The sequence below is a fragment of the Astatotilapia calliptera genome, chromosome 4 (genome assembly GCF_964374335.1).
Source record: "Astatotilapia calliptera chromosome 4, fAstCal68.1, whole genome shotgun sequence".
Classification (NCBI taxonomy): domain Eukaryota; kingdom Metazoa; phylum Chordata; class Actinopteri; order Cichliformes; family Cichlidae; genus Astatotilapia; species Astatotilapia calliptera.
In genome coordinates, this window is record NC_137425.1 from 14,304,880 (window position 1) to 14,323,792 (window position 18,913).

Sequence of the window (18,913 nt, forward strand, 5' to 3'; positions counted from 1 at the left end):
AATGTGTTAGGGTTAGCAGCTTCTGACAGAGCCAGGCTCGTTGCTTCCAGTGTGGGTGCTGAGCTGATTCAGTATATTTTTCCAAATTTTTTACAAGAGTGCTTCATACACAAAGCCCTAAATCGTAAAGAACAGGTAGGTGGTTCTAAGCTAACCCAACAAAAAACTAAAGTTGACTCATGGCCAAGCGCACTTCCTGTTTCCTCCACGTGTCCTGCCTCACTAACACCCCTGCTGCTTTTCCCAACTAAACTCTGAAGCATGATTCAAAAGAATATAGCAAACATAACCTCCAAATAAGCTTAACTTTGATTAACTTTTTAGTTTGAGTGTAAGTGCTGCACAGGGTGTTTAGTATGTTTACACTGCAGATTCAGAACATGGCCACTAGAGAGAGCTGTGTAAAAAGAGGAAAGAAAATGCAGACCACTGGCAAAAGTTTATAGTGGGATTGATCGCTCAGGCTTCGTAACATTAGGTGCTTGCATTTTATTTATTTTTTTGTGTACTTGAGTGTAATTTATCTTCATTTACCTGTGAATTAGATATTGAATGGATGTGCATCCCATTAAAGTAGTTGTTGATTCACTTTTTTTTCCTTTTTAAAAAAAATATTTAAGTTAATCTTGGCCTAATTTTTGCAAGCTTGACCATCAAGAATAAAGATTTCTGATGGACCAAGCAGTGAAACTTTGTGGTTATTCAAATAAAATGATCAATCTTTGGACTCAAACAAGAAAATTTGCTGAGATTACATCTTGGACTTGCACATTTCCTGTTTCTCCATCTTGTCTCCATACATTTGTCTGTATAACGTCTCGCTCTGTTCCTTTTGTCTCTCTTACACCAACATCTGAACAGGTCTGATCTCCCACTTTTTGAAAGCATGCTTTTTGTGTTCCACAGCTGCAATGCACCAACAGTTTGTCGTGACTGTGGGAGTGAGGGGGGGGGGGGGGGGGGGGGGGGGCATGTATGTGAGTGTGTCTGTGGATGTGTGTGTGTGATGTAAATTGCCTCAAGTTTTGACACATGCACCAAAATCCCCCTTTATACAGAACCCACGTGAGCTTCTCTGTGAGTGAACTCCAACTCTTCTGCGAGCGTTGAAATATTCGCAGAAGATTAAAACTGATACAGTGGTTTATGAATAAATCAAGAGAATTCCAGCTCACCACTTTAAAATCACAGTAAATGTTCTTATTCTCCCAATTAAAGACAGAGTTTTGTTTGTTCCCATGCACGAAGGTGGAATGCAAGAAGGTAGCGCGGTTCCCTCTGGGGGTGCTTTCAAAATACAGCGAAGCTCCTTGCTGACTACAGAGGCCAGCTGCTTAATATTTCTGTCAGGCTGCTGAATAAATAAATAATAGAACATTAAACCTGCAGGTTCTTCATTCAGTTTGGCTGCACACTCTGTAGCCTTCATTTCTCATAGTCTGCCTTAAATGAAGTATTCAGAATTAGATATCAGTGCTCCTATTCTGCTGTTTATTTGAAGATACTCTGTATATATCCAGGTGTCTTCTAATTAAGACTTCTTCTACTCTCATATTAGACTAAATGTAGTGTCCTTAAATGATAAAGTGTTTATTCTATTATTTTTAATGGTATAGAGCAGCAGAAAAGAGAGGAGGGTAGGGGGCTTTGTCACGAACTGAACATATGGAGTTTCGCTGAGTGCCATTAAAAACATACATCCCCACCCCTTCCCTAAAATGCGTGCTCGCTACATTTCACTCTATTGCTTTTTATCAAGTGCGTACACGTTCCTGCACTGTAGCCCTCCCCTCACTCAACCCCTCTTTTCGTCTACTCTGCTCGCAGCGTCAAGTCGATGGTGACCATCAAAACGGAAGAAGAGAGAGGGATTTTCAAAATAGAAGATCGTTAAAAGTAGATTCTTTTAGCGTGTGTAGAGTGAAGCTCCAAATTGGTTGACAAGAGCCTCTAAGGAAACAGTCTCTTATGTATGGAAGCTCGTTTCCGCCAAAAATAAATAATAAATAAATACTAATAATAGGAACAAGAAGAAGAAATAGATACATTAAAACAAGTTTAACATGCTGCTACTGCTACTACTGCACATTCACCCAATGTATATATATATATATATATGGTAAATGGCCTGTATTTATATAGCGCTTTACTAGTCCCTAAGGACCCCAAAGCGCTTTACATATCCAGTCATCCACACATTCACACACTGGTGATGGCAAGCTACATTGTAGCCACAGCCACCCTGGGGCGCACTGACAGAGGCGAGGCTGCCGGACACTGGCGCCACCGGGCCCTCTGACCACCACCAGTAGGCAACGGGTGAAGTGTCTTGCCCAAGGACACAACGACCGAGACTGTCCAAGCCGGGGCTCGAACCGGCAACCTTCCGATTACAAGGCGAACTCCCAACTCTTGAGCCACAATCGCCCCAATATATATATATATTGTTTTTCCTCTACCCCCCCCCCCCCCCCCCCCCCCCAATTTTTTTGCACATGTCGAGGAGCGTGTCAGGCTACATTTCACTGTGTGTTATACTTGTATAACTATGCATGTGACAAATAAAGAACCTTGAACCTTGAACATAAAACATAAATTTGAAAGATGCCACTTATAGGTAGAAATTTGCGTTTTGCAGTATTATCTTAAGTTTTCAACTTACTAGATCAAACTTATGAGAAAATAACTTAAGAATTTGTTTTATAAACTCTACAATAATAACCTGAGATTTTGACTTATGGATAGCATTTACTTTTCTTTTCTTTCTTTCTTTCTCTTTCTTTCTTTCTTTCTTTCTTTTTTTTGTTGAAGCTAAAAAAAAATTTTTTAATTTTATTTAAACACACAAAATAAATCAAACAAACAACAACAACAACAAAATCCCGAAAGAAAATAAAGGGTCTGAATGACTATGGGTTTACTTAAAAACCACAAATTTGTTTGCTGAAGCTTTCTTTTGTAGTTTCATGCTAACAGAGTATTTTAAGGTGACCCTATAAAAAGGTTGTTGTAGAAAGTATGTGTTATATTGACCATGTAATACATGCTAATACATGGATTATTATGACTCTGTGCCTTTTTTTAAACAACTATAAAAGGCACCTTTGGGTTTTTATTTTGAAAGGAGAGAGGGGACGTGATATGGTATTTAATCTGGCGTCACTTTCTTTCTTTCTCCCTCTTACACACACACACACACACACACACACACACACATACAAACACACACTTCTCTCGGCTGGACGGCTGGAAGCGCACAGAGACAGAAGATGGTGGCGGCTGCTGCTGCCACCGTGTTGCCCGCTGCGCCTGGATTGCGCGCACAGCGTTTTTGCGCACGTGTAGACGCCGGTGCGGCACACAAATTGTGATCAGATAACCCGGTAATAGGACAATTCTATCTCTCACTGTGGACGGCACAAGGGATGGAAAGGCAGGACGGTGCAGCAGCAGCCCTAATCTAGCCTATCATTTGAATCTTGAATCACCTGGAGGTATGACGATATTCTTTGTATCCTGCCCAATTAATCAAAGTGGCCGTATGAAGGCAGCGCTGTGCTTTAGCCTGTGGGACTGTGCTACTGGGGGGAGTGGGGAGGAGGTGGAGACCTTTTAATTAGCCCTACTTTCTCCGGGGCTTTCGTCGTCTGGCGATTACAGGGGGGACCAAGCTGTCGTGGGCAAACTTTACTTCATATACCAGGAAGGACTGGACTTCACGCTGCCTGCTCCAGGGGTCTGTTTGTCTTCGCAGATTTCCGTCTGAGACACCACACAGCCGGGAATGGTCAGGATATTAAGACAATCTGGATATTTTCCTTCTTGGGGCACACTGACGATGAATTGGCCACAGTTTGGATGTGAATACCAAAGCAGCGCTAACAAAACACTGATTTGAGACTGGCTGGGCTATAGCCTTGAGAGGCGCGCGAATCTGTGGAGTGGTCATTGCCGTCTGAGCTCTTGCAGTAACGCCGAATAGTTCATTCGCATCGCATCTCGCTCCTGCAGAAGTCCGTGCACAAAATATCTGCCGAGTTCGGAGACGCAGTGACTGTGGAGACTCTGGAGTGGAAAGCCAGGCGAGGACGGGGCGCCGTCCATGAGTGTGTTGGCGATTAGGCCCTGCGGCAAGGAGCGTGGGGGTATAAAAATAAAAACTCAAGTGGCATGATCCCTGTATCCGGTGTTAACCTACGCCTTAATTTTAACCGCTGACCTTTTGGATCGACACAGCAAACGACAAAAGCTCGAACCACTGCGTCCGACTGGCCCTGGATGAAGTTTTGCTCAGTCATGTAAACTTCACATGGTTTAGTTCACTTGACATCGACGTGTATGGAAGTACAAGCGTGGGTAACTGAGTGGATAAGCGGAATTGGACACGCACCAGCAATGAAAGCGGGCTGAGCAAACACAGAGTACAAAACAACTTGACAGAATTGAATCTGGGTTTTTTAGACACATTTTGAGAGCACCTTAAAATAACTTATCCTCTCAGTCCTATTTGTGTGTGTATGTGTGTATTTTTCAGCATTTCCCTGTACTCACAGTATTGTGTAATTCTGTCCGTTTGGCCAAATAGTTTCCAATGAATGAAGCAAAGAGCTGGCTGCCTCGGCAGAGGAGGCACTGGGTGAACCTTGCAGTTTCAAGTGCGTCGAGTCAAAACATCGGGAATGTAGAGGAATGCAGGGATTGACGTCAAGAATGGCAGAAATGAACTACTCAGAAACTTTGGATGGTCTGCTGGTGTTTCTGCAGCCAGAGCACAGAGTGTGATTTTTCTCTCAAACTTTTCCCCCAACCCTTCCTTTTTAAAAAAAAAAAATTCTAAAGATTGAACAATCATACTGTGTGGCCACAACTTTTTGCCTTACTTCATTTGTGTTTCCCGAGAAATAACTGTGCCTTCTGCCTAGTTTTTGGGTTTTTTGTAATTTTTTTCTTTTTGATAGATTAGAAGAAAACATGGCATCCCCCCAGCATCAGCAACTGTTGCCTCACAACACAGAAGTGAGCTGTGACTCAAGTGGAGATGGAGGCGTCTCGGTGAGAATTGGCAGTAGTGTCAAACACAAGCATGGGGGCGGGCCGCTGGGTTCAATCGGGGGAGGCTTCATTGGTGGAGCCAAGCACTGCAAGTACAGCATTTCCTCTAGCTGTAGCTCTGGGGAGTCCGGATTGAGGAGGCCGGTGGTCAAGAGTTTTCGTTCTCACAAAAAGATGCCACAGCTTTTTGAGAGATCTGCCGGCCATTTCTGGGACCCAAAGTTTGACTCTTCTATCCTGGAGGAGGCCTGTAGAGAACGGTGTTTCCCTCAGACCCAGAGACGCTTCCGTTTTGTGCTTTTTTACCTCCTAGCAGCTGCTTTACTCTGGGGAGTTTACTTTGCTGCCAACCCTTCCCGCTGTGATAGGGTTGCTTTTCTCGTCCCCACTGCTTCCTTCCTCCTTTTCTGCTTCCTCCTCTTCCTCTTAACGTTTACCAAACTGTACTCTCGCTGCTACAACCAAGCATCTCTGCTCCTCATCCTTGTAACCTTCATACTGACCCTGGCCCCCCAGATTCAGACATCTGGCTTCAAGGACCCTGAGTCTCCAGCACCTACACTTGATGTGGAAGAATTCAGTGGAATAGGGCCCACATACAACATGTCATATGAAAAATTTGTGGGAGATAGCAACTGGTGTCCCTGTCTTTCTCCTGTAGGCACCTTCTCCCTTTGCATTGAGGTTCTTCTGTTGCTATATAGCGTCCTCCACGTTCGTCTCTATGCCTCTGTCCTCCTTGGGTTTCTCTACTCCATCTTTTTTGAGAGTTTGGGATGGCTGCAACTGACTCAGGTAGGCGAGAAGTGGAGCTTAGCCGCCCCATCAGATTGGGATACTCTAAGGTGGTTGGGCCCAGCAAAAGCCTTGCTTCATCTCTGCGCTCACGCCATCGGTATGCACCTGTTCATCATGTCTGAGGTGCGGTCGCGGAGCACCTTCCTTAAGGTCGGACAAGCTATCATGCACGGCAAAGACCTGGAAGTGGAGAAAGCCTTGAAGGAACGAATGATCCACTCTGTTATGCCCAGAATCGTGGCTGATGAGCTCATGAAGCAGGGCGATGACGACATAGGTGATCATTCTGTTAAACGTTACTCCACCAGCGGGGCTGCTGCTGCCATCTCCAGCCCTAAAAACAATAAACGCAAGAAAACCTCCATCCCCCGAGGCCAGATCATCTTCAGGCCCTTCAACATGAAACGGATGGAGCCTGTCAGCATCCTTTTTGCAGATATTGTGGGCTTCACCAAAATGTCTGCCAACAAATCTGCTCATGCCCTCGTTGGACTTCTTAATGACTTGTTCGGACGATTTGATAGACTTTGTGAGCTCACCGGCTGTGAAAAGATCAGCACTCTAGGAGACTGTTACTACTGTGTGGCCGGGTGTCCCGAGCCCCGACCAGATCACGCCTATTGCTGTGTGGAGATGGGCCTGGGCATGATTCAGGCTATTGAACAGTTCTGCCAGGAGAAGCGGGAGATGGTGAACATGAGGGTGGGAGTCCACACTGGCACCGTACTGTGCGGCATCCTGGGCATGAAGCGCTTCAAGTTCGACGTTTGGTCAAACGATGTCAACCTGGCCAACCTGATGGAGCAACTAGGCGTTGCTGGGAAGGTGCACCTATCACACGCCACTGCCAAATTCCTGGATGAACGCTACCAGCATGAGGACGGACAGGTCATGGAGAGAATAGGACAGAGTGTGGTGGCTGACCAGCTCAAAGGTAAGTGAGAAGAAATGATAAAGTAGAGTGAAAAACATTTGTTGCTTTTCGATCTGCTTTATTGTAGATTGGCTGTCGGTTCATCGGCATTAAAGTCGATGTGTTCTAATACTTTTACCCTACCCACAGAGGAAATGTGTGCTCACGCCAGCATATTACTATTTCACCCTCCAGGTGAATCAAAGCACTTGTGAGGAAGCATTTGCATTGGTCAAGGTCAGAACGGAGTTTAAGCATCATGTATTATACCTGATGGGCTGGCAGGGCTTTGAGTGTGTTATCAGTGCCCTCTGTGGCACTGGTACTATGTTACTCTATCACAGACAGACGCCATCTTCTTTCCCGTCCTTCCCTGCTCTTTGTTCTCTTCTTCAATTACATTGCCTTCCAGACGTCCTCAGTGTGTTGCGTTCCCGTTACCTTGCCCTGAACCTCTGGGATTGCTTTACAACTTAATGCAACTGTCACCTTTTCTAAAAGAGATTTGCCTGCAGCTATATCCTCAGCCCTCTATCTTGTCTTTTATGCTGCTCGACTGGAGGCTTTTTTTATATGATGCATTTATGCAAAACGCCTCAGTGTGACTAAATGTTGGCTTAACTGCTCTTCTCGTCATTTAGGGCTTTCTGATCCATTATCAGCCATTGTAAGTGAAGTGAAAGTGTCTGACTAAGGTATTGCAGATGGTGTTCATCTGCCCTTTTGAATTAGCATTTTGGGTTTATTTTTGCTTCACTGTGCTGCCTTGAAGGCTGCATGTCAGATTTTGTCCAGTGCATTTTAGGCAGGAATTAGTGTGAGCACAAATTAGCAATTCAAATGTAGACATTAATAATTTGGGCGCATAAATTATCAGTGTATTTATATACACATCATTTCCCCCCAGAGATCAGTGTTGGGATCAGTCAAGGAAAAGGAGCGACTGAAAGTGCCCTTTGTTTACCAGGCGGCAGGGCCGATTTATAGGCCTGCATTTTCTTCTCATCTTTTAGATTAATGAGCGACTACCACTCTTGCTCTTATGCTTCTTTTATTTTTATTCTGAAGATAAATGTCTTATCCAGAGTGCTATCGCCCTATTCGCCTCTTCTTTTCCCCTTATTCATGCCTCCTTTCATGCCTCCATCATGTATTCACTTCCCCCCATAAGATTTATCTTCATCCTGTAGGTTTCCTATGCCAGTGACAGAGCTGGCTGTCAGGAGAGAGTTGTTCTCCAGCGCTGTAAAATTCCCTCCGCTGTCTAGCTCACTCTGTGTAAATCTCTTGGGTACCACTGCAGCCAAGCATGGATTGTGTCTGAGTCTGGTTCCTGTTGCTTGACTCAGAAGTAAATTTCTCCGACCTAGACAGCGATCGCCGTCTGGCTGTCTTTTATGTATCTTTGAAGGACTTTTTGAGTTAGTGTAATGTTTTAGTTTCTGGTTTTTTTTGCAATTGCACTATAAGTTGGAGGTGGGTTTCTGACCAAAACGTGCCTACTTCCAAGTTTATATCCTCTTATTTATATCGAGCTGCTTTTAATATAAGCTGTTTATGGTTCATTGTAAAAAAAGGAAGGTTCATACGGAGGGCAGCCACGTGTGGACAGTTGAGTTTTACAGCTGCGTCCTGTTCCCTCCTCAGCTCTAAACCTCAGTAGTGAGGAGTTTTAGGAAGAAAGTGATGAAATTGGGGCCGAGTTTGCATCCTGTTCTTGTAAGTAATGCGGATATTACAGTTTATTATGAGCCTCTAATTGTTTTCGTTGCACTTGAGACACCTTTGACAGAAATACCTGCTACTGTGTTTCTAAGGTGACGTGGCGATGCCTGTCTTATCTAGCAAGGAGTCAAAAACCTGAAGGTGTGTTTTTTCTAAGCAAAACAAAATTAAATCTAACAAAATTCAACAATAATCAAATATTAGTCTGTAGAAATGCTGAAAAATATCATGAAATTAGTTTGGTCAAGGCAAAAGTGATGATCTGCAACATCAAGTTGCAAGTCTACCCCTGAAATATTCAGTTTGAGTGCCACGAGGAAAAAAAAAGGAGCAAATCCTCACTTTAGACGACATATAACAATTAAATATATATTGCTCATTACTTTATGGCATTTTTTAGAGGATTAATTGCATAATTTAAAAATAGTATTCATAGGCAGTTGGAGCCTTACCATAAATCATAACACGGTTTGCTGGAAGGATATTATGATATGATTCTTCTATAAACAAACATACAAGCTTTTTATCACGTAGCTATCTATGCTTTTTGTTTGTTACTTTTTCTTACTGGAAAAGCTATATTTGGCTCCATTTCCCCAGAAAAGTACCTGCATACGTCTTTCCTTTGTGCGCAATGCAGAATGATGGGACCTGCAGAAGATTATCCCTTTGGAGGAGACTGTCGGTGTGGCCTTGTTATTTTTCTGCTGATGACAGAATCGCCACACAAAACATTGCTCTTCTCTTTTTCAAGAAGCCATTGTTTCCTGGGAAAAAATAACGTTGTTTTTTATTTTTGGCTGATGCTTACTGAGGATTGCACATACTACAGTAAGAATGAAGTTATTGCTTTCATAACCAATTCATGTCTTAATCTCCACAACTTCAACAATATTACATGTGAGCAACTAGTAGTTACAGCTGTCACAAGTAATGCCCACACTGCTTTGGATAGTTAGTGAAAACACTTCTGATAGATACTCTTATAATGAAAAAGATGGAAAATGATTGTTAGTAACAAACCCGCAGGGATTTATCATCTTAAATTGAAGGTCCCTTCAGCTTTATAGAGTTTCTTAGTAATCTTTGGAGCTGTCACAGCTTTTTCAGAAGACGGGAAGGCATGTGTTTTCAACCCAGTAGCTCTAAAAACCTACTGCACAGTGCCTGCTCAGCACCAGAGAGCAGACAGACACAGCAGAGCCAAGTCTAATGACCCACATTCATGGGCTTATTTATATTGGTCAAACTCATGTTGTCGCCATTCACAAAAGATGCAGGTCCAGTCCTGGGGGCACTACATCATGTCCATGTATAGCACTGCCCACAATCCTTCCAAAAGATGCTGGCTCCAGATCTGGATTCAAATGTTAATCGCTTCTAAGCTGGGCCTATCTCTCAAACAGACAAACAATGCCTCCCTGGCAGACAATAACTTTGCTGTATAACTGCTGGGTGTGCAAGTTCACCTCGGTGACTTGACTTGCTGCACAGGTGGTATCCTGTCACGGTACCATGCTGGAATTCACTGGGTGAATAAGAGCAACCCATTTTCTTACAAATGTTTGTAGAGGCAGTCTGCATGCTTAGCTGCTTGAGTTTATACACCTGTGGCCATGGAAGGGTTTGGAACACCTGAATTCAATGATCTGGCTGGGTGAGTGAATACTTTTGGCAAAATATTGAAAGCCAGTGATGTGCTTTCCCTGCTCATGACTGTGAAAGGGTCTGCCTGGGTGTGAAAAACTCTACAGATGTCTGGGTACCCTCCAAGTTGTTGTGACAACACAAACTGTCCTACACAGCCACCAAACTACAAGAGCACCAACAGTGCGTGTGTCCTCAAACAAAACTCCACCCTACTACATATTAGTACGAAGAGAACAACTACTTGTGTCCAAAAGTACATAAATGAATGTTTTTAAAAAAAAGAAATGAAGCAAAATGAGAAGCAGTTGCTCCACTTCACCTAATTTGAACCTCTGATAGCTCTTTTGTACAATAGGCTCTTACCAAGAATACTCATTACAGCGTTCTCACTAACCAGCTGCCTCGAGGTTTAGCATGTTCGTGACCTTTTAATAAGTCATATTGCTGAGCGAAGCTGTGTCGGGCGGCTACGTACAGCATTACCTTCTCTCACCCTGTTTTCATCTCTGTGCCCTGAGGGAGATTTCTAATTAAGCAAGACTGGGTAATCTCCTTGGCTAAAGTGATTAATGTTAGTAATTCTCCATCGTCATATCTTCCCTCACTGGCCTGTTGTTATCCCGACCACGGAACGCATCGGCCGTCTCCCTGCCAGCCCTTTTTATCACAGCAAATGATATTGATTGCTTATAATGAGGCTGTCATAGCCGTGTGTGTTTGTGATGAGGAAACAAGGGAGACAACAGCAACCAGACAGGGTTTGATGTCGTGTAGATATCAAATGAAAATAACCAGGGTTTGTATGCAGAAGGCAACATGTCTCTTTATTTTGTGAATTTGTAGCACCGCCTTTACCCCTTGCTAAGAATTGATTAGCTACATTACGGTATAATTGATTTTTTTTTAGCAAAGACCAAAACCAATTTGCAAAATGTCTGTGTCTCCAGCTCTATTAATATCCTTTAACATTTACGAGTTATTGACAGTTATTTTTGTTTTGGTTAACTCGTGCACATGTACATATTAGCTTTCCCATGTCTGTACCCCTGTGCTGTTCTATAGGGAGCTACGGTCACTCAGCAAATTGCACAATATTTCCTTTAAGCTCAGTGGAAAATTACTTACAATGGTTTCTACCTGTGACCTTGACTGGGATAAATGAGGCTGGTTTTGTGGTTATGCTTAGAGAAGCAGAGAAAGAGAAATGAAGGTGAGAGAGACGATGAAATGCATTTAGCTTTGGTCCTGTTCTGCTGGGAGAGACCTGGTTTTTGACCAGCGGATATTAGTAGCTTAATGAAAGAAAAGAAAAAAGAAGAAGCAGAGATACATCTCTATTGGCTCACTGTATTTTGCATTCATTGGTTTCAGTTTTGAGCTCTGGAGTGAAGCACACATAAACAAAAATTGTCTAAACACATTAAAACCACTGTATTTTACTGCCAACGCGATGTGGACGTGTGTGTGTGTTTGTTTGCGTGCGTCCACTGCCCTTATACTGCTGTACTTGACAAAAAGTTAAATGGTTTGGCTTTTTCACCCTAATATGTATACGCAGCTGTCTTCTCCCCTTGCCAACAACAAAATACCTGGCATAATTTCTGTCTAGCCTCTTGAATCCAAATCAGTATGCACACACAGCATTCAGCCCTACAATTGAAAGACAGGGGTGGCGAAAGTGAAGTGGGCTGCATTTGAGCGCTTGGTGGGGTTATGAGAGGCATACATAGGGCTATAGACATGCTAGACTGTTGTGGCACAACTGTTAGGAAGGTAAGTGCGTTAAATAAGGGGTAGGTAGTAGTGGACTGAAAGTGGGACAAAACTGCACAGAGGCAGCCAGGGGAAAGCTAAGCTGTTATACAGTTTTACAGTGACCAAGCAGAGGCTAGAGCACCTTGGCTTTGCATGGCAGATGCCAGGTTGGCCTAGGGAGTAATGGCATAATACATCACATTGTTTGATATTGTACAGCACATATTATAGTTCAGCACGGCATGGCACTCTAGCCCCCAGAAATGCAATCTCACCATTTGTCATCCTTGGCCTTATCATACTGAACAAGTCTGCAGAGCCTCAGGGTGTCAAGCTCTGCAAACACAGGTCCATTGTGGCAAGGTTATTGAAGGAATATGATGTGGTGATTAGCTGATTATTTCTTCTTTTTTTTAATTGCAGCAATCATTTCGATAATCTTCTGTGTCACACTGTTACTCTGCAGGATTAAAAAACGAGAAAAAAAGCTCTTTTCGTTCAGGAGAGTTGTGTAAGCAAGGGAACTGCTCGCTGTTTTGACCCAGCAAGCAGTAAAAGATTGAGGAGGAGCTGTAATGAGCTTCTGGATCAAGAGCAGGAAAAGCAGAAAACATACTAATGTAAAAAAAAAAAGAGCTCAATGAGCTTTCATTTAAGCTGATACTGTGGGAGATTTTTATTTATGTTCTGAAAATCCATGCATCCCCATTGTGATACGCCTCCTCCTGACAAGTGTCAGAGGACCCTGTAGACCTCTCAGCCCACCTATAGGGGACAGCTGTCCTGTAGACTCAATGCTAAAGTGTCCTACCTCTGTCTGTTGTGACAGAGATGACCCAGGGCGAGGAGGATGAGAGGACCTGATATCAGCAGCACAGCTGTCTCCGTGATAAGACGCTGCACTTGCAAGCAGCTGACATGGCTGAGCCTGTAGAATACCATGTGATGTACCATGTGATGTAGTATGTGGAGTGGAACATGCCTTGTTTCATTTTTAAATTTAAGGTAAGGACGTCAACTCAATAGTTTTGCTTACAAAGTATAATTCGCAGGTAACATTTTAATGGTTACATCGTGGATTTTTAATGTTGTGTACTGTAAAAGCCATCCTGCCATGATATTGACTCGATATAATTATTGCAGAATAAATGTAGTGTTTTGTTGATATTGTTAAGGTGACAAGAGTGACTGCTTGAGTGTTTGTGCGTCATGTTACTAGTATTTCCAGATTTAATTCGCCAAAGTCAGGGATAATTTATCAATTCTTTTTCGTTCCTTGTCTCTGGGAAAGTGGTGGGAAATTTTCCACCTTCTCCTAAAAACCTGTTTTTGAATCACATTGTGTCAAAGTGCTTGATTTGTTCAGTAGGAGTCAAAAATATGAAATGGAGACCTGCTGTCTGTTGCAGGCATTGTCATTTCTGATCATACTGATGTCATTGTAGGATCTGTTTTGGTATAAGACGAGAGCGGGCCTCTGTTTCAGCTGCTTCATTAGCCACCATTAAACTGGAGGCTTAATGAAGGTAAGCTAATGTAGTGGAGCCATGCATTGAACTAATGTGTGGAGGTGTTTGTGGACAGATTTGTCTATAATTAGTCCATAACTCAGGAGGTTGTGAGTAGTGGAGGATGGAGGGAGTGCTGATTTGCAGGACTGTAAACATAACTTTATTGTGTGTTACAACAATGTTCTATAACTATAATGTAAACAGTTTTCATACCTTCTCATACTTTTTGCATTTGGAATATTTATTAATATCCTAAAGTAACAACCTTGTAGAAGACCAGAGATAAAGCTATTTATCTATACTCACAGGTTACTTTGGTACACCTATTCAACTGGTTGCTAATGCAATTATCCGTTTAACCAGTCACGTGGCAGCAACTCGATGCATCTAGGGATGTAGATGTGGTCAAGAGGACGTACTTCAGTTCAAACTGAGCATCAAAATGGTAAAGAAAGGTGATTTAAGTGACTTTGAACATGGTATGGTTGTTGATGCCAGACATGTTGGTCTTAAAGTATTAAAGAAACCGCTGAGCTACTGCTGCACACAACCATCTCTAGGATTAGAGGGAATGCTCCAAAAAAGAGAAAAATATCCAGTGAGCGGCAAATCTCTGTGCTGAAATGCCTTGTTAATGTCAGAGGTCAGAGGAGAATACTCAGACTGCTGTGATAGGAAGGGAACAGTAACTCAAATACCCACTTATTACTGAGGTATGCAGAAGAGTATCTCTGAACGCACAACAAGTCAAAGGTTGGAGCGGGTGGGCCACAGCCACAGAAAACCACACTGTGTGTCATGGATTTATCCTTCCTTGTATTAACAGTTCAGTCTTTTGGTGGTGTAATAGTCTAGGGAATTTTTTTTTTTTTTTTTTTTGGGGGGGGGGCTTTAGTACCAGCTGAATATTGTTTAAATGCCACAGCCTAACTGAGTATTGTTGCTCCCTTTATGACCACAGTGTACCCATCGTCAGCAGGACAGGGGCACCTCCAGAAATTATTCAGAGGTGCCCATATAGGGGCCACAAATAATATTGGGGTGGTACACCAAAAACAGAATTTTCAGTTTTAAATGTGCTGCTGTCAAATATAGGTCACTTGAAACATATGGCAAAAAAGAGAGAAAGAAAGACTTATATCACTGAAAACAGGTACATATGAAAGCCATATGAAAACAAATCCATAATAATCTGTTTTAATTGATTGATTGATTGAAAACAGATCACCTTCAGATTCTTATCATGGATAAGTAGACAAATCTGCAGCATGTGCTGTCATGTCATTGTAGACCAAAATCCCAGAAGTTTCCAGAACCTTTTTAAATCTGTGCCATGAATAATAACGGCAGTTTTGAAGGCAAAAAGAAGTCCAAACTAGCAAGGTGTACCCAATAAAGTGGCTGGTAACACAATAGCTTGTAATAATGTAAACTTTCTTCAACACAGCCAGAGTTTTTAAAGCAATCTTCTGGCTGTTTTCCATGATTGCATGCGGCAAGCCAATCTGTTACGTGGCAGGAGTTTTCACATATGCAAATGTGCTGAGAAGATCAGTTTGTATATTTCCCTGCATTCAAAATGTTCCCTCCTGCAGCGAAGAAATAATAAAATAGAGCAGAATGGAAGCACGGAAAAGAAATAGCAGCAGAAAAAAGGAGAGGGCATGCAAGAAAGGTATTAAAAAAACGATCCAGTGAGAGACAGACAGATGGATAGATTCCTGTTTTGTTAATGGCTTTTGTGTGTCTGTATTTCATAACACCAACCTGAACACAACACATACGATGAAGACGTTACATCTCCATGCCTGTTAGGAGGAGGATGAGAGAACCAGACTTCCACTTAGTGTGGACAGCTGAACACTCACTGCAGTTATAGTACTTTTTGCCTAAAGTATTATCTGTGTTGGTCTAATATTTCCACGGCCTGGGTGTCAAAGCAAAGACACTAAAATTGACGTCTTGTACGTAATTTGCCGAATCCTGCCTGCGACTTCTGGTAGAACATTGCTATTTGACGCCCTGGTATACGCACTCGCACACATGCGCTTTGCTCCAGCTGTGCACCCTGGGCCTGCAAAGGCTAATTGCCATGGCAACGGGCTATTGAAAGAGGTGAGGGTCAGCTGGCTCTTTTTAAATGGAAGGACAGGTGATTTGACAGAGAGAAAGGGTCCAAATTGACTCCATTCAACTGAATTTCTGGCTTTCATGTTTCGGTCAAAGCAATGCGAAGACTTATTTTTGTGCGAGTCCAGCAAGAATGAGACAAACACATGCGGCTATACTTTACTGTCTGAGCTCTAAAGGACACCTACGCAAATAGATTACACACTCCGAGGAGCTCAAAAATTCATACACCCTGAAAAAATGGAAAGAAAGTTAAACAAAAAAGAATCTTTCTTTTTTGTCTCTCTGCAGCTGTTGCTATCCCACTGTGTGCTCTGTGTGGTTGTTTATTTAGATCTCTGCTGGTACACTGCGAGTTGTGAGCTGTGTTATCGGCCTAGGCTAGCTTGCCTCGTGGTTCTGCAGACGCTCTGGTGATAAATTGTTATCATGAGTCACCGATGCATCCTAAGCTTCTTCCCCCCCCCCTTTGTGTTCAAGGGTACAGAAAATGCCAGCACTCCTTTTTAATAGATGCACACCAGCCTTTACTGACACTGACAGATGGTGCTCACTCTTAAGGTGACACACAACACTCAGTCCACCCACAGCGCACCTCTCAGTCACAAAACACCTACTTTTGCAATTTATTTATTTATTTTTTGGTTTGAGCACGCTAAATGCAATCACCCACACATACAGCCACACCCTTTCCATGTTTGTAGTGCTGTAGTGACTTGTTAGTGTGCACAGCGGGAGTGAGTGTGTGATAAATGGCTATATGAATTATGAATGATGAAAGATGACGGGGAGTCGGTGCTTGCTTAAGCCTGCTACCGTACTCAACATGCACGGATTGATGGAGCGCGTTTGTGTGGGCGTGCTGCATGAAGTAAAAAAAAAAAAAATGTTTTCCTCCGTTTGAACTTGTGGGCATATTTGGGTTTGTTGTGAATGCACAGCGGTGAAGTTCTTCATTATTAGCAGCTGGTAAATTCACTTTAGAGTGTCTGAGGCCAATTTTAGCTCTCTCCTTTCAGTGGATGCGGAAGTATTTTGAAATGTTTGTCTCTCACACCCTTCCTGTGTTACTGTTAAGGACATTTCTGTAATATTTTTGACCTTCCTCTTGAACCATTTAGGTTTTTTTTTTGTCACCCTTGTCTCACTTTTGTGTAATGATTTTCTGTTGTGTAATTTTGTCTTACATAATTCAGCAGTGATGTGCTTTAACTTTATTCAAAACCTGCAAAATTAAGTTAAAACTGACTGTTATCTTCCAGTTTACGCACAGTATAAAAACATCAGCAAGAGTTTGAGCTGTCACCTGAGAAAGCTTCTTGCCAAAAACAAAATAAATCAGTTTATACTTGAGAAAAAGAACTGTCGATGCTCACAAAGCAGGACATAGATATACAAAAGTGTCAAGAACTGGAGTGAGAAGTATCACCAAGAAATTCAAAGAGAGCCACAGAGTACAGAACAAGCCTGGCAGAATTAGGAAGTGAAAGATTTCAAAGACTCTGGAAAGAAAACTAGTGAGAGATGTGTCTAAAGACTCCAGAACAACTGCCAAGACATGAGTGGATAGCTTAGCCAAGTCAGTAATTGTAGTCTGAAAGAAGACAATCACTGGAACCGTACACAGGAATGGACTGCAAGGCTACAGATAAAAAAAAAGCTCCACTTCTGTTGGAGAGACACCTTCAAGCCAGACTGAAGTATGCAAAGGACAACCTGGAGAAAGATTATAGATACTGGTCATATGACATGAAACTAAAGCTCTTTGGCCACAGAGATGCTGCTTATATTTGGAGAAAGAAGGGAGAGATATACAACCCAAAGGACAGCATTCCCCACGGTGAAATGTGGTGGTGGAAGCGTTATACTGTGGGGACGCTTCAGTGCATCTGGAACTGGGAATCTCATCAAGGTAGAAGGAATCAGGAAGAATGAAGACTATGTGAAGAAAGCAAATTCTATCGTGTATCCTCATCATTTCATCAGTTGAATTCACGAGGCTTAACCTAACAAAGAAATGTCAAGTTGGTATTTGTTCTGTTTGTCTGATACAGTCATAAATATGAGCTAACATAATGTCAACTGTAAAATCATTTTTGGCTGAGCTAGTACGTCAGCCACAACATTAAAACCAGCTGTCTCAGACTGCAAGGAGGCTGAAACACAGCGATCCAGGTTTGAGTCCGAGCCGCTCTCCCTCCCTGCTTTCCTATGGAGGAGCAAAGAGAATTAAAAAATAATGTTAACAAACAAAAACACCTGCCTAATCTTTAGTAGCTTCACCAGGCCAGAACAACGTCCACAAGACTGGATGTTCCAGCAACACTGCATCTTTCTAACAGGATAATTAATGTGTAATTAAGTGAGCACCACAGGAACAAAGGAATGAACTATTAGGTTTTGGCCTCACAGGAAATATGACTAAGATCAGTGAAATTAGTATGAAATGTTGTTTTTAACAATACATAACTTCCACTTCACAGTAATAATTTTTTAAGTGTTTAGTGGTGGTGCAGTGACTAGTTTGTATCCACCAGCCAGCTGATGTTTTTTACTGTGGAGTTTGCGTGTTCTCTCCAGGTACTCCTGCTTCCTCCTACAGTCCAATGACACGCACAGAGTTGGGTTAATTAGCGATTCTAAGTCGGCCGTAGGTGTGAATGTGGTGTGAATGGTTGTCTGTCTCTCTCTGTGTGCTAGCCCTGCAACAGACTACCAACCATCCAGGATGGAAGGCTGCCTTTCACCTAGCCCTCCTGCAACCCTGGATTCTATACATGGAAGAAAATGGATACGGAGCAAAAAGCATCACCAATGTTTCCTTAAACTGCCGGTGTTCCTGGTCTCTCTGGTGTATGAACTGATCTCCCAGCCTTAGCTTCAGGTTTTCCCCTTGGCTTTAGTGTGGTACAGTCCTTCTGCATTTATCAGCTGCTCCCCCGTACACATACTTCATAGCCCCAGGGAATTTCTCTGCTGTCACCTTTTAAAGCTGTTGCTGACTTACAGCACATGTGTGTGTTTGTGTGTTAAGTACCTGATATATCCCCAACAGAGGTCATCCCCCTTTGTTTGCTGCATAACTTTCAATAAGTTATGCAGCTTATTACTCTTACTCCATGCTTCTTTTTTTCAGTTTTTCTAACCTCCATCTTGTTGCTGTCTCATTGTTGAGTCAGACTGCTGCAACTGCTGTTTTTCAAATGGCACCTTCATCAACGCTGTGACATTGCAGCAGTGTTTATCTTCGCAGCCTCCGTATCAAACTGTTCCTCTTCACTGAGATGTGAAATGCAACACAACTGTTAATTATGACACTTGTTAAGAGGATGTAGAAGCAAAAGCATACATGACTTTTGTGTTTGTCTCAGGCGGTATA

At 42.6% G+C, this 18,913-nt stretch overlaps 1 protein-coding gene across 1 annotated transcript in view; it reads left to right on the forward strand.

The window, feature by feature from the left end:
- The first annotated feature begins 3,083 nt into the window (after window positions 1–3,083).
- adcy9b (adenylate cyclase 9b) overlaps window positions 3,084–18,913 on the forward strand; it is a 44,963-nt gene continuing 29,133 nt past the window's right edge. Inside the window, exon 1 of the mRNA XM_026164962.2 lies at window positions 3,084–6,784. Within this exon, the coding sequence (XP_026020747.2) occupies window positions 4,972–6,784 (1,813 nt within the window). The 5' untranslated portion in view covers window positions 3,084–4,971. The remainder of the gene's footprint in view (window positions 6,785–18,913) is intronic.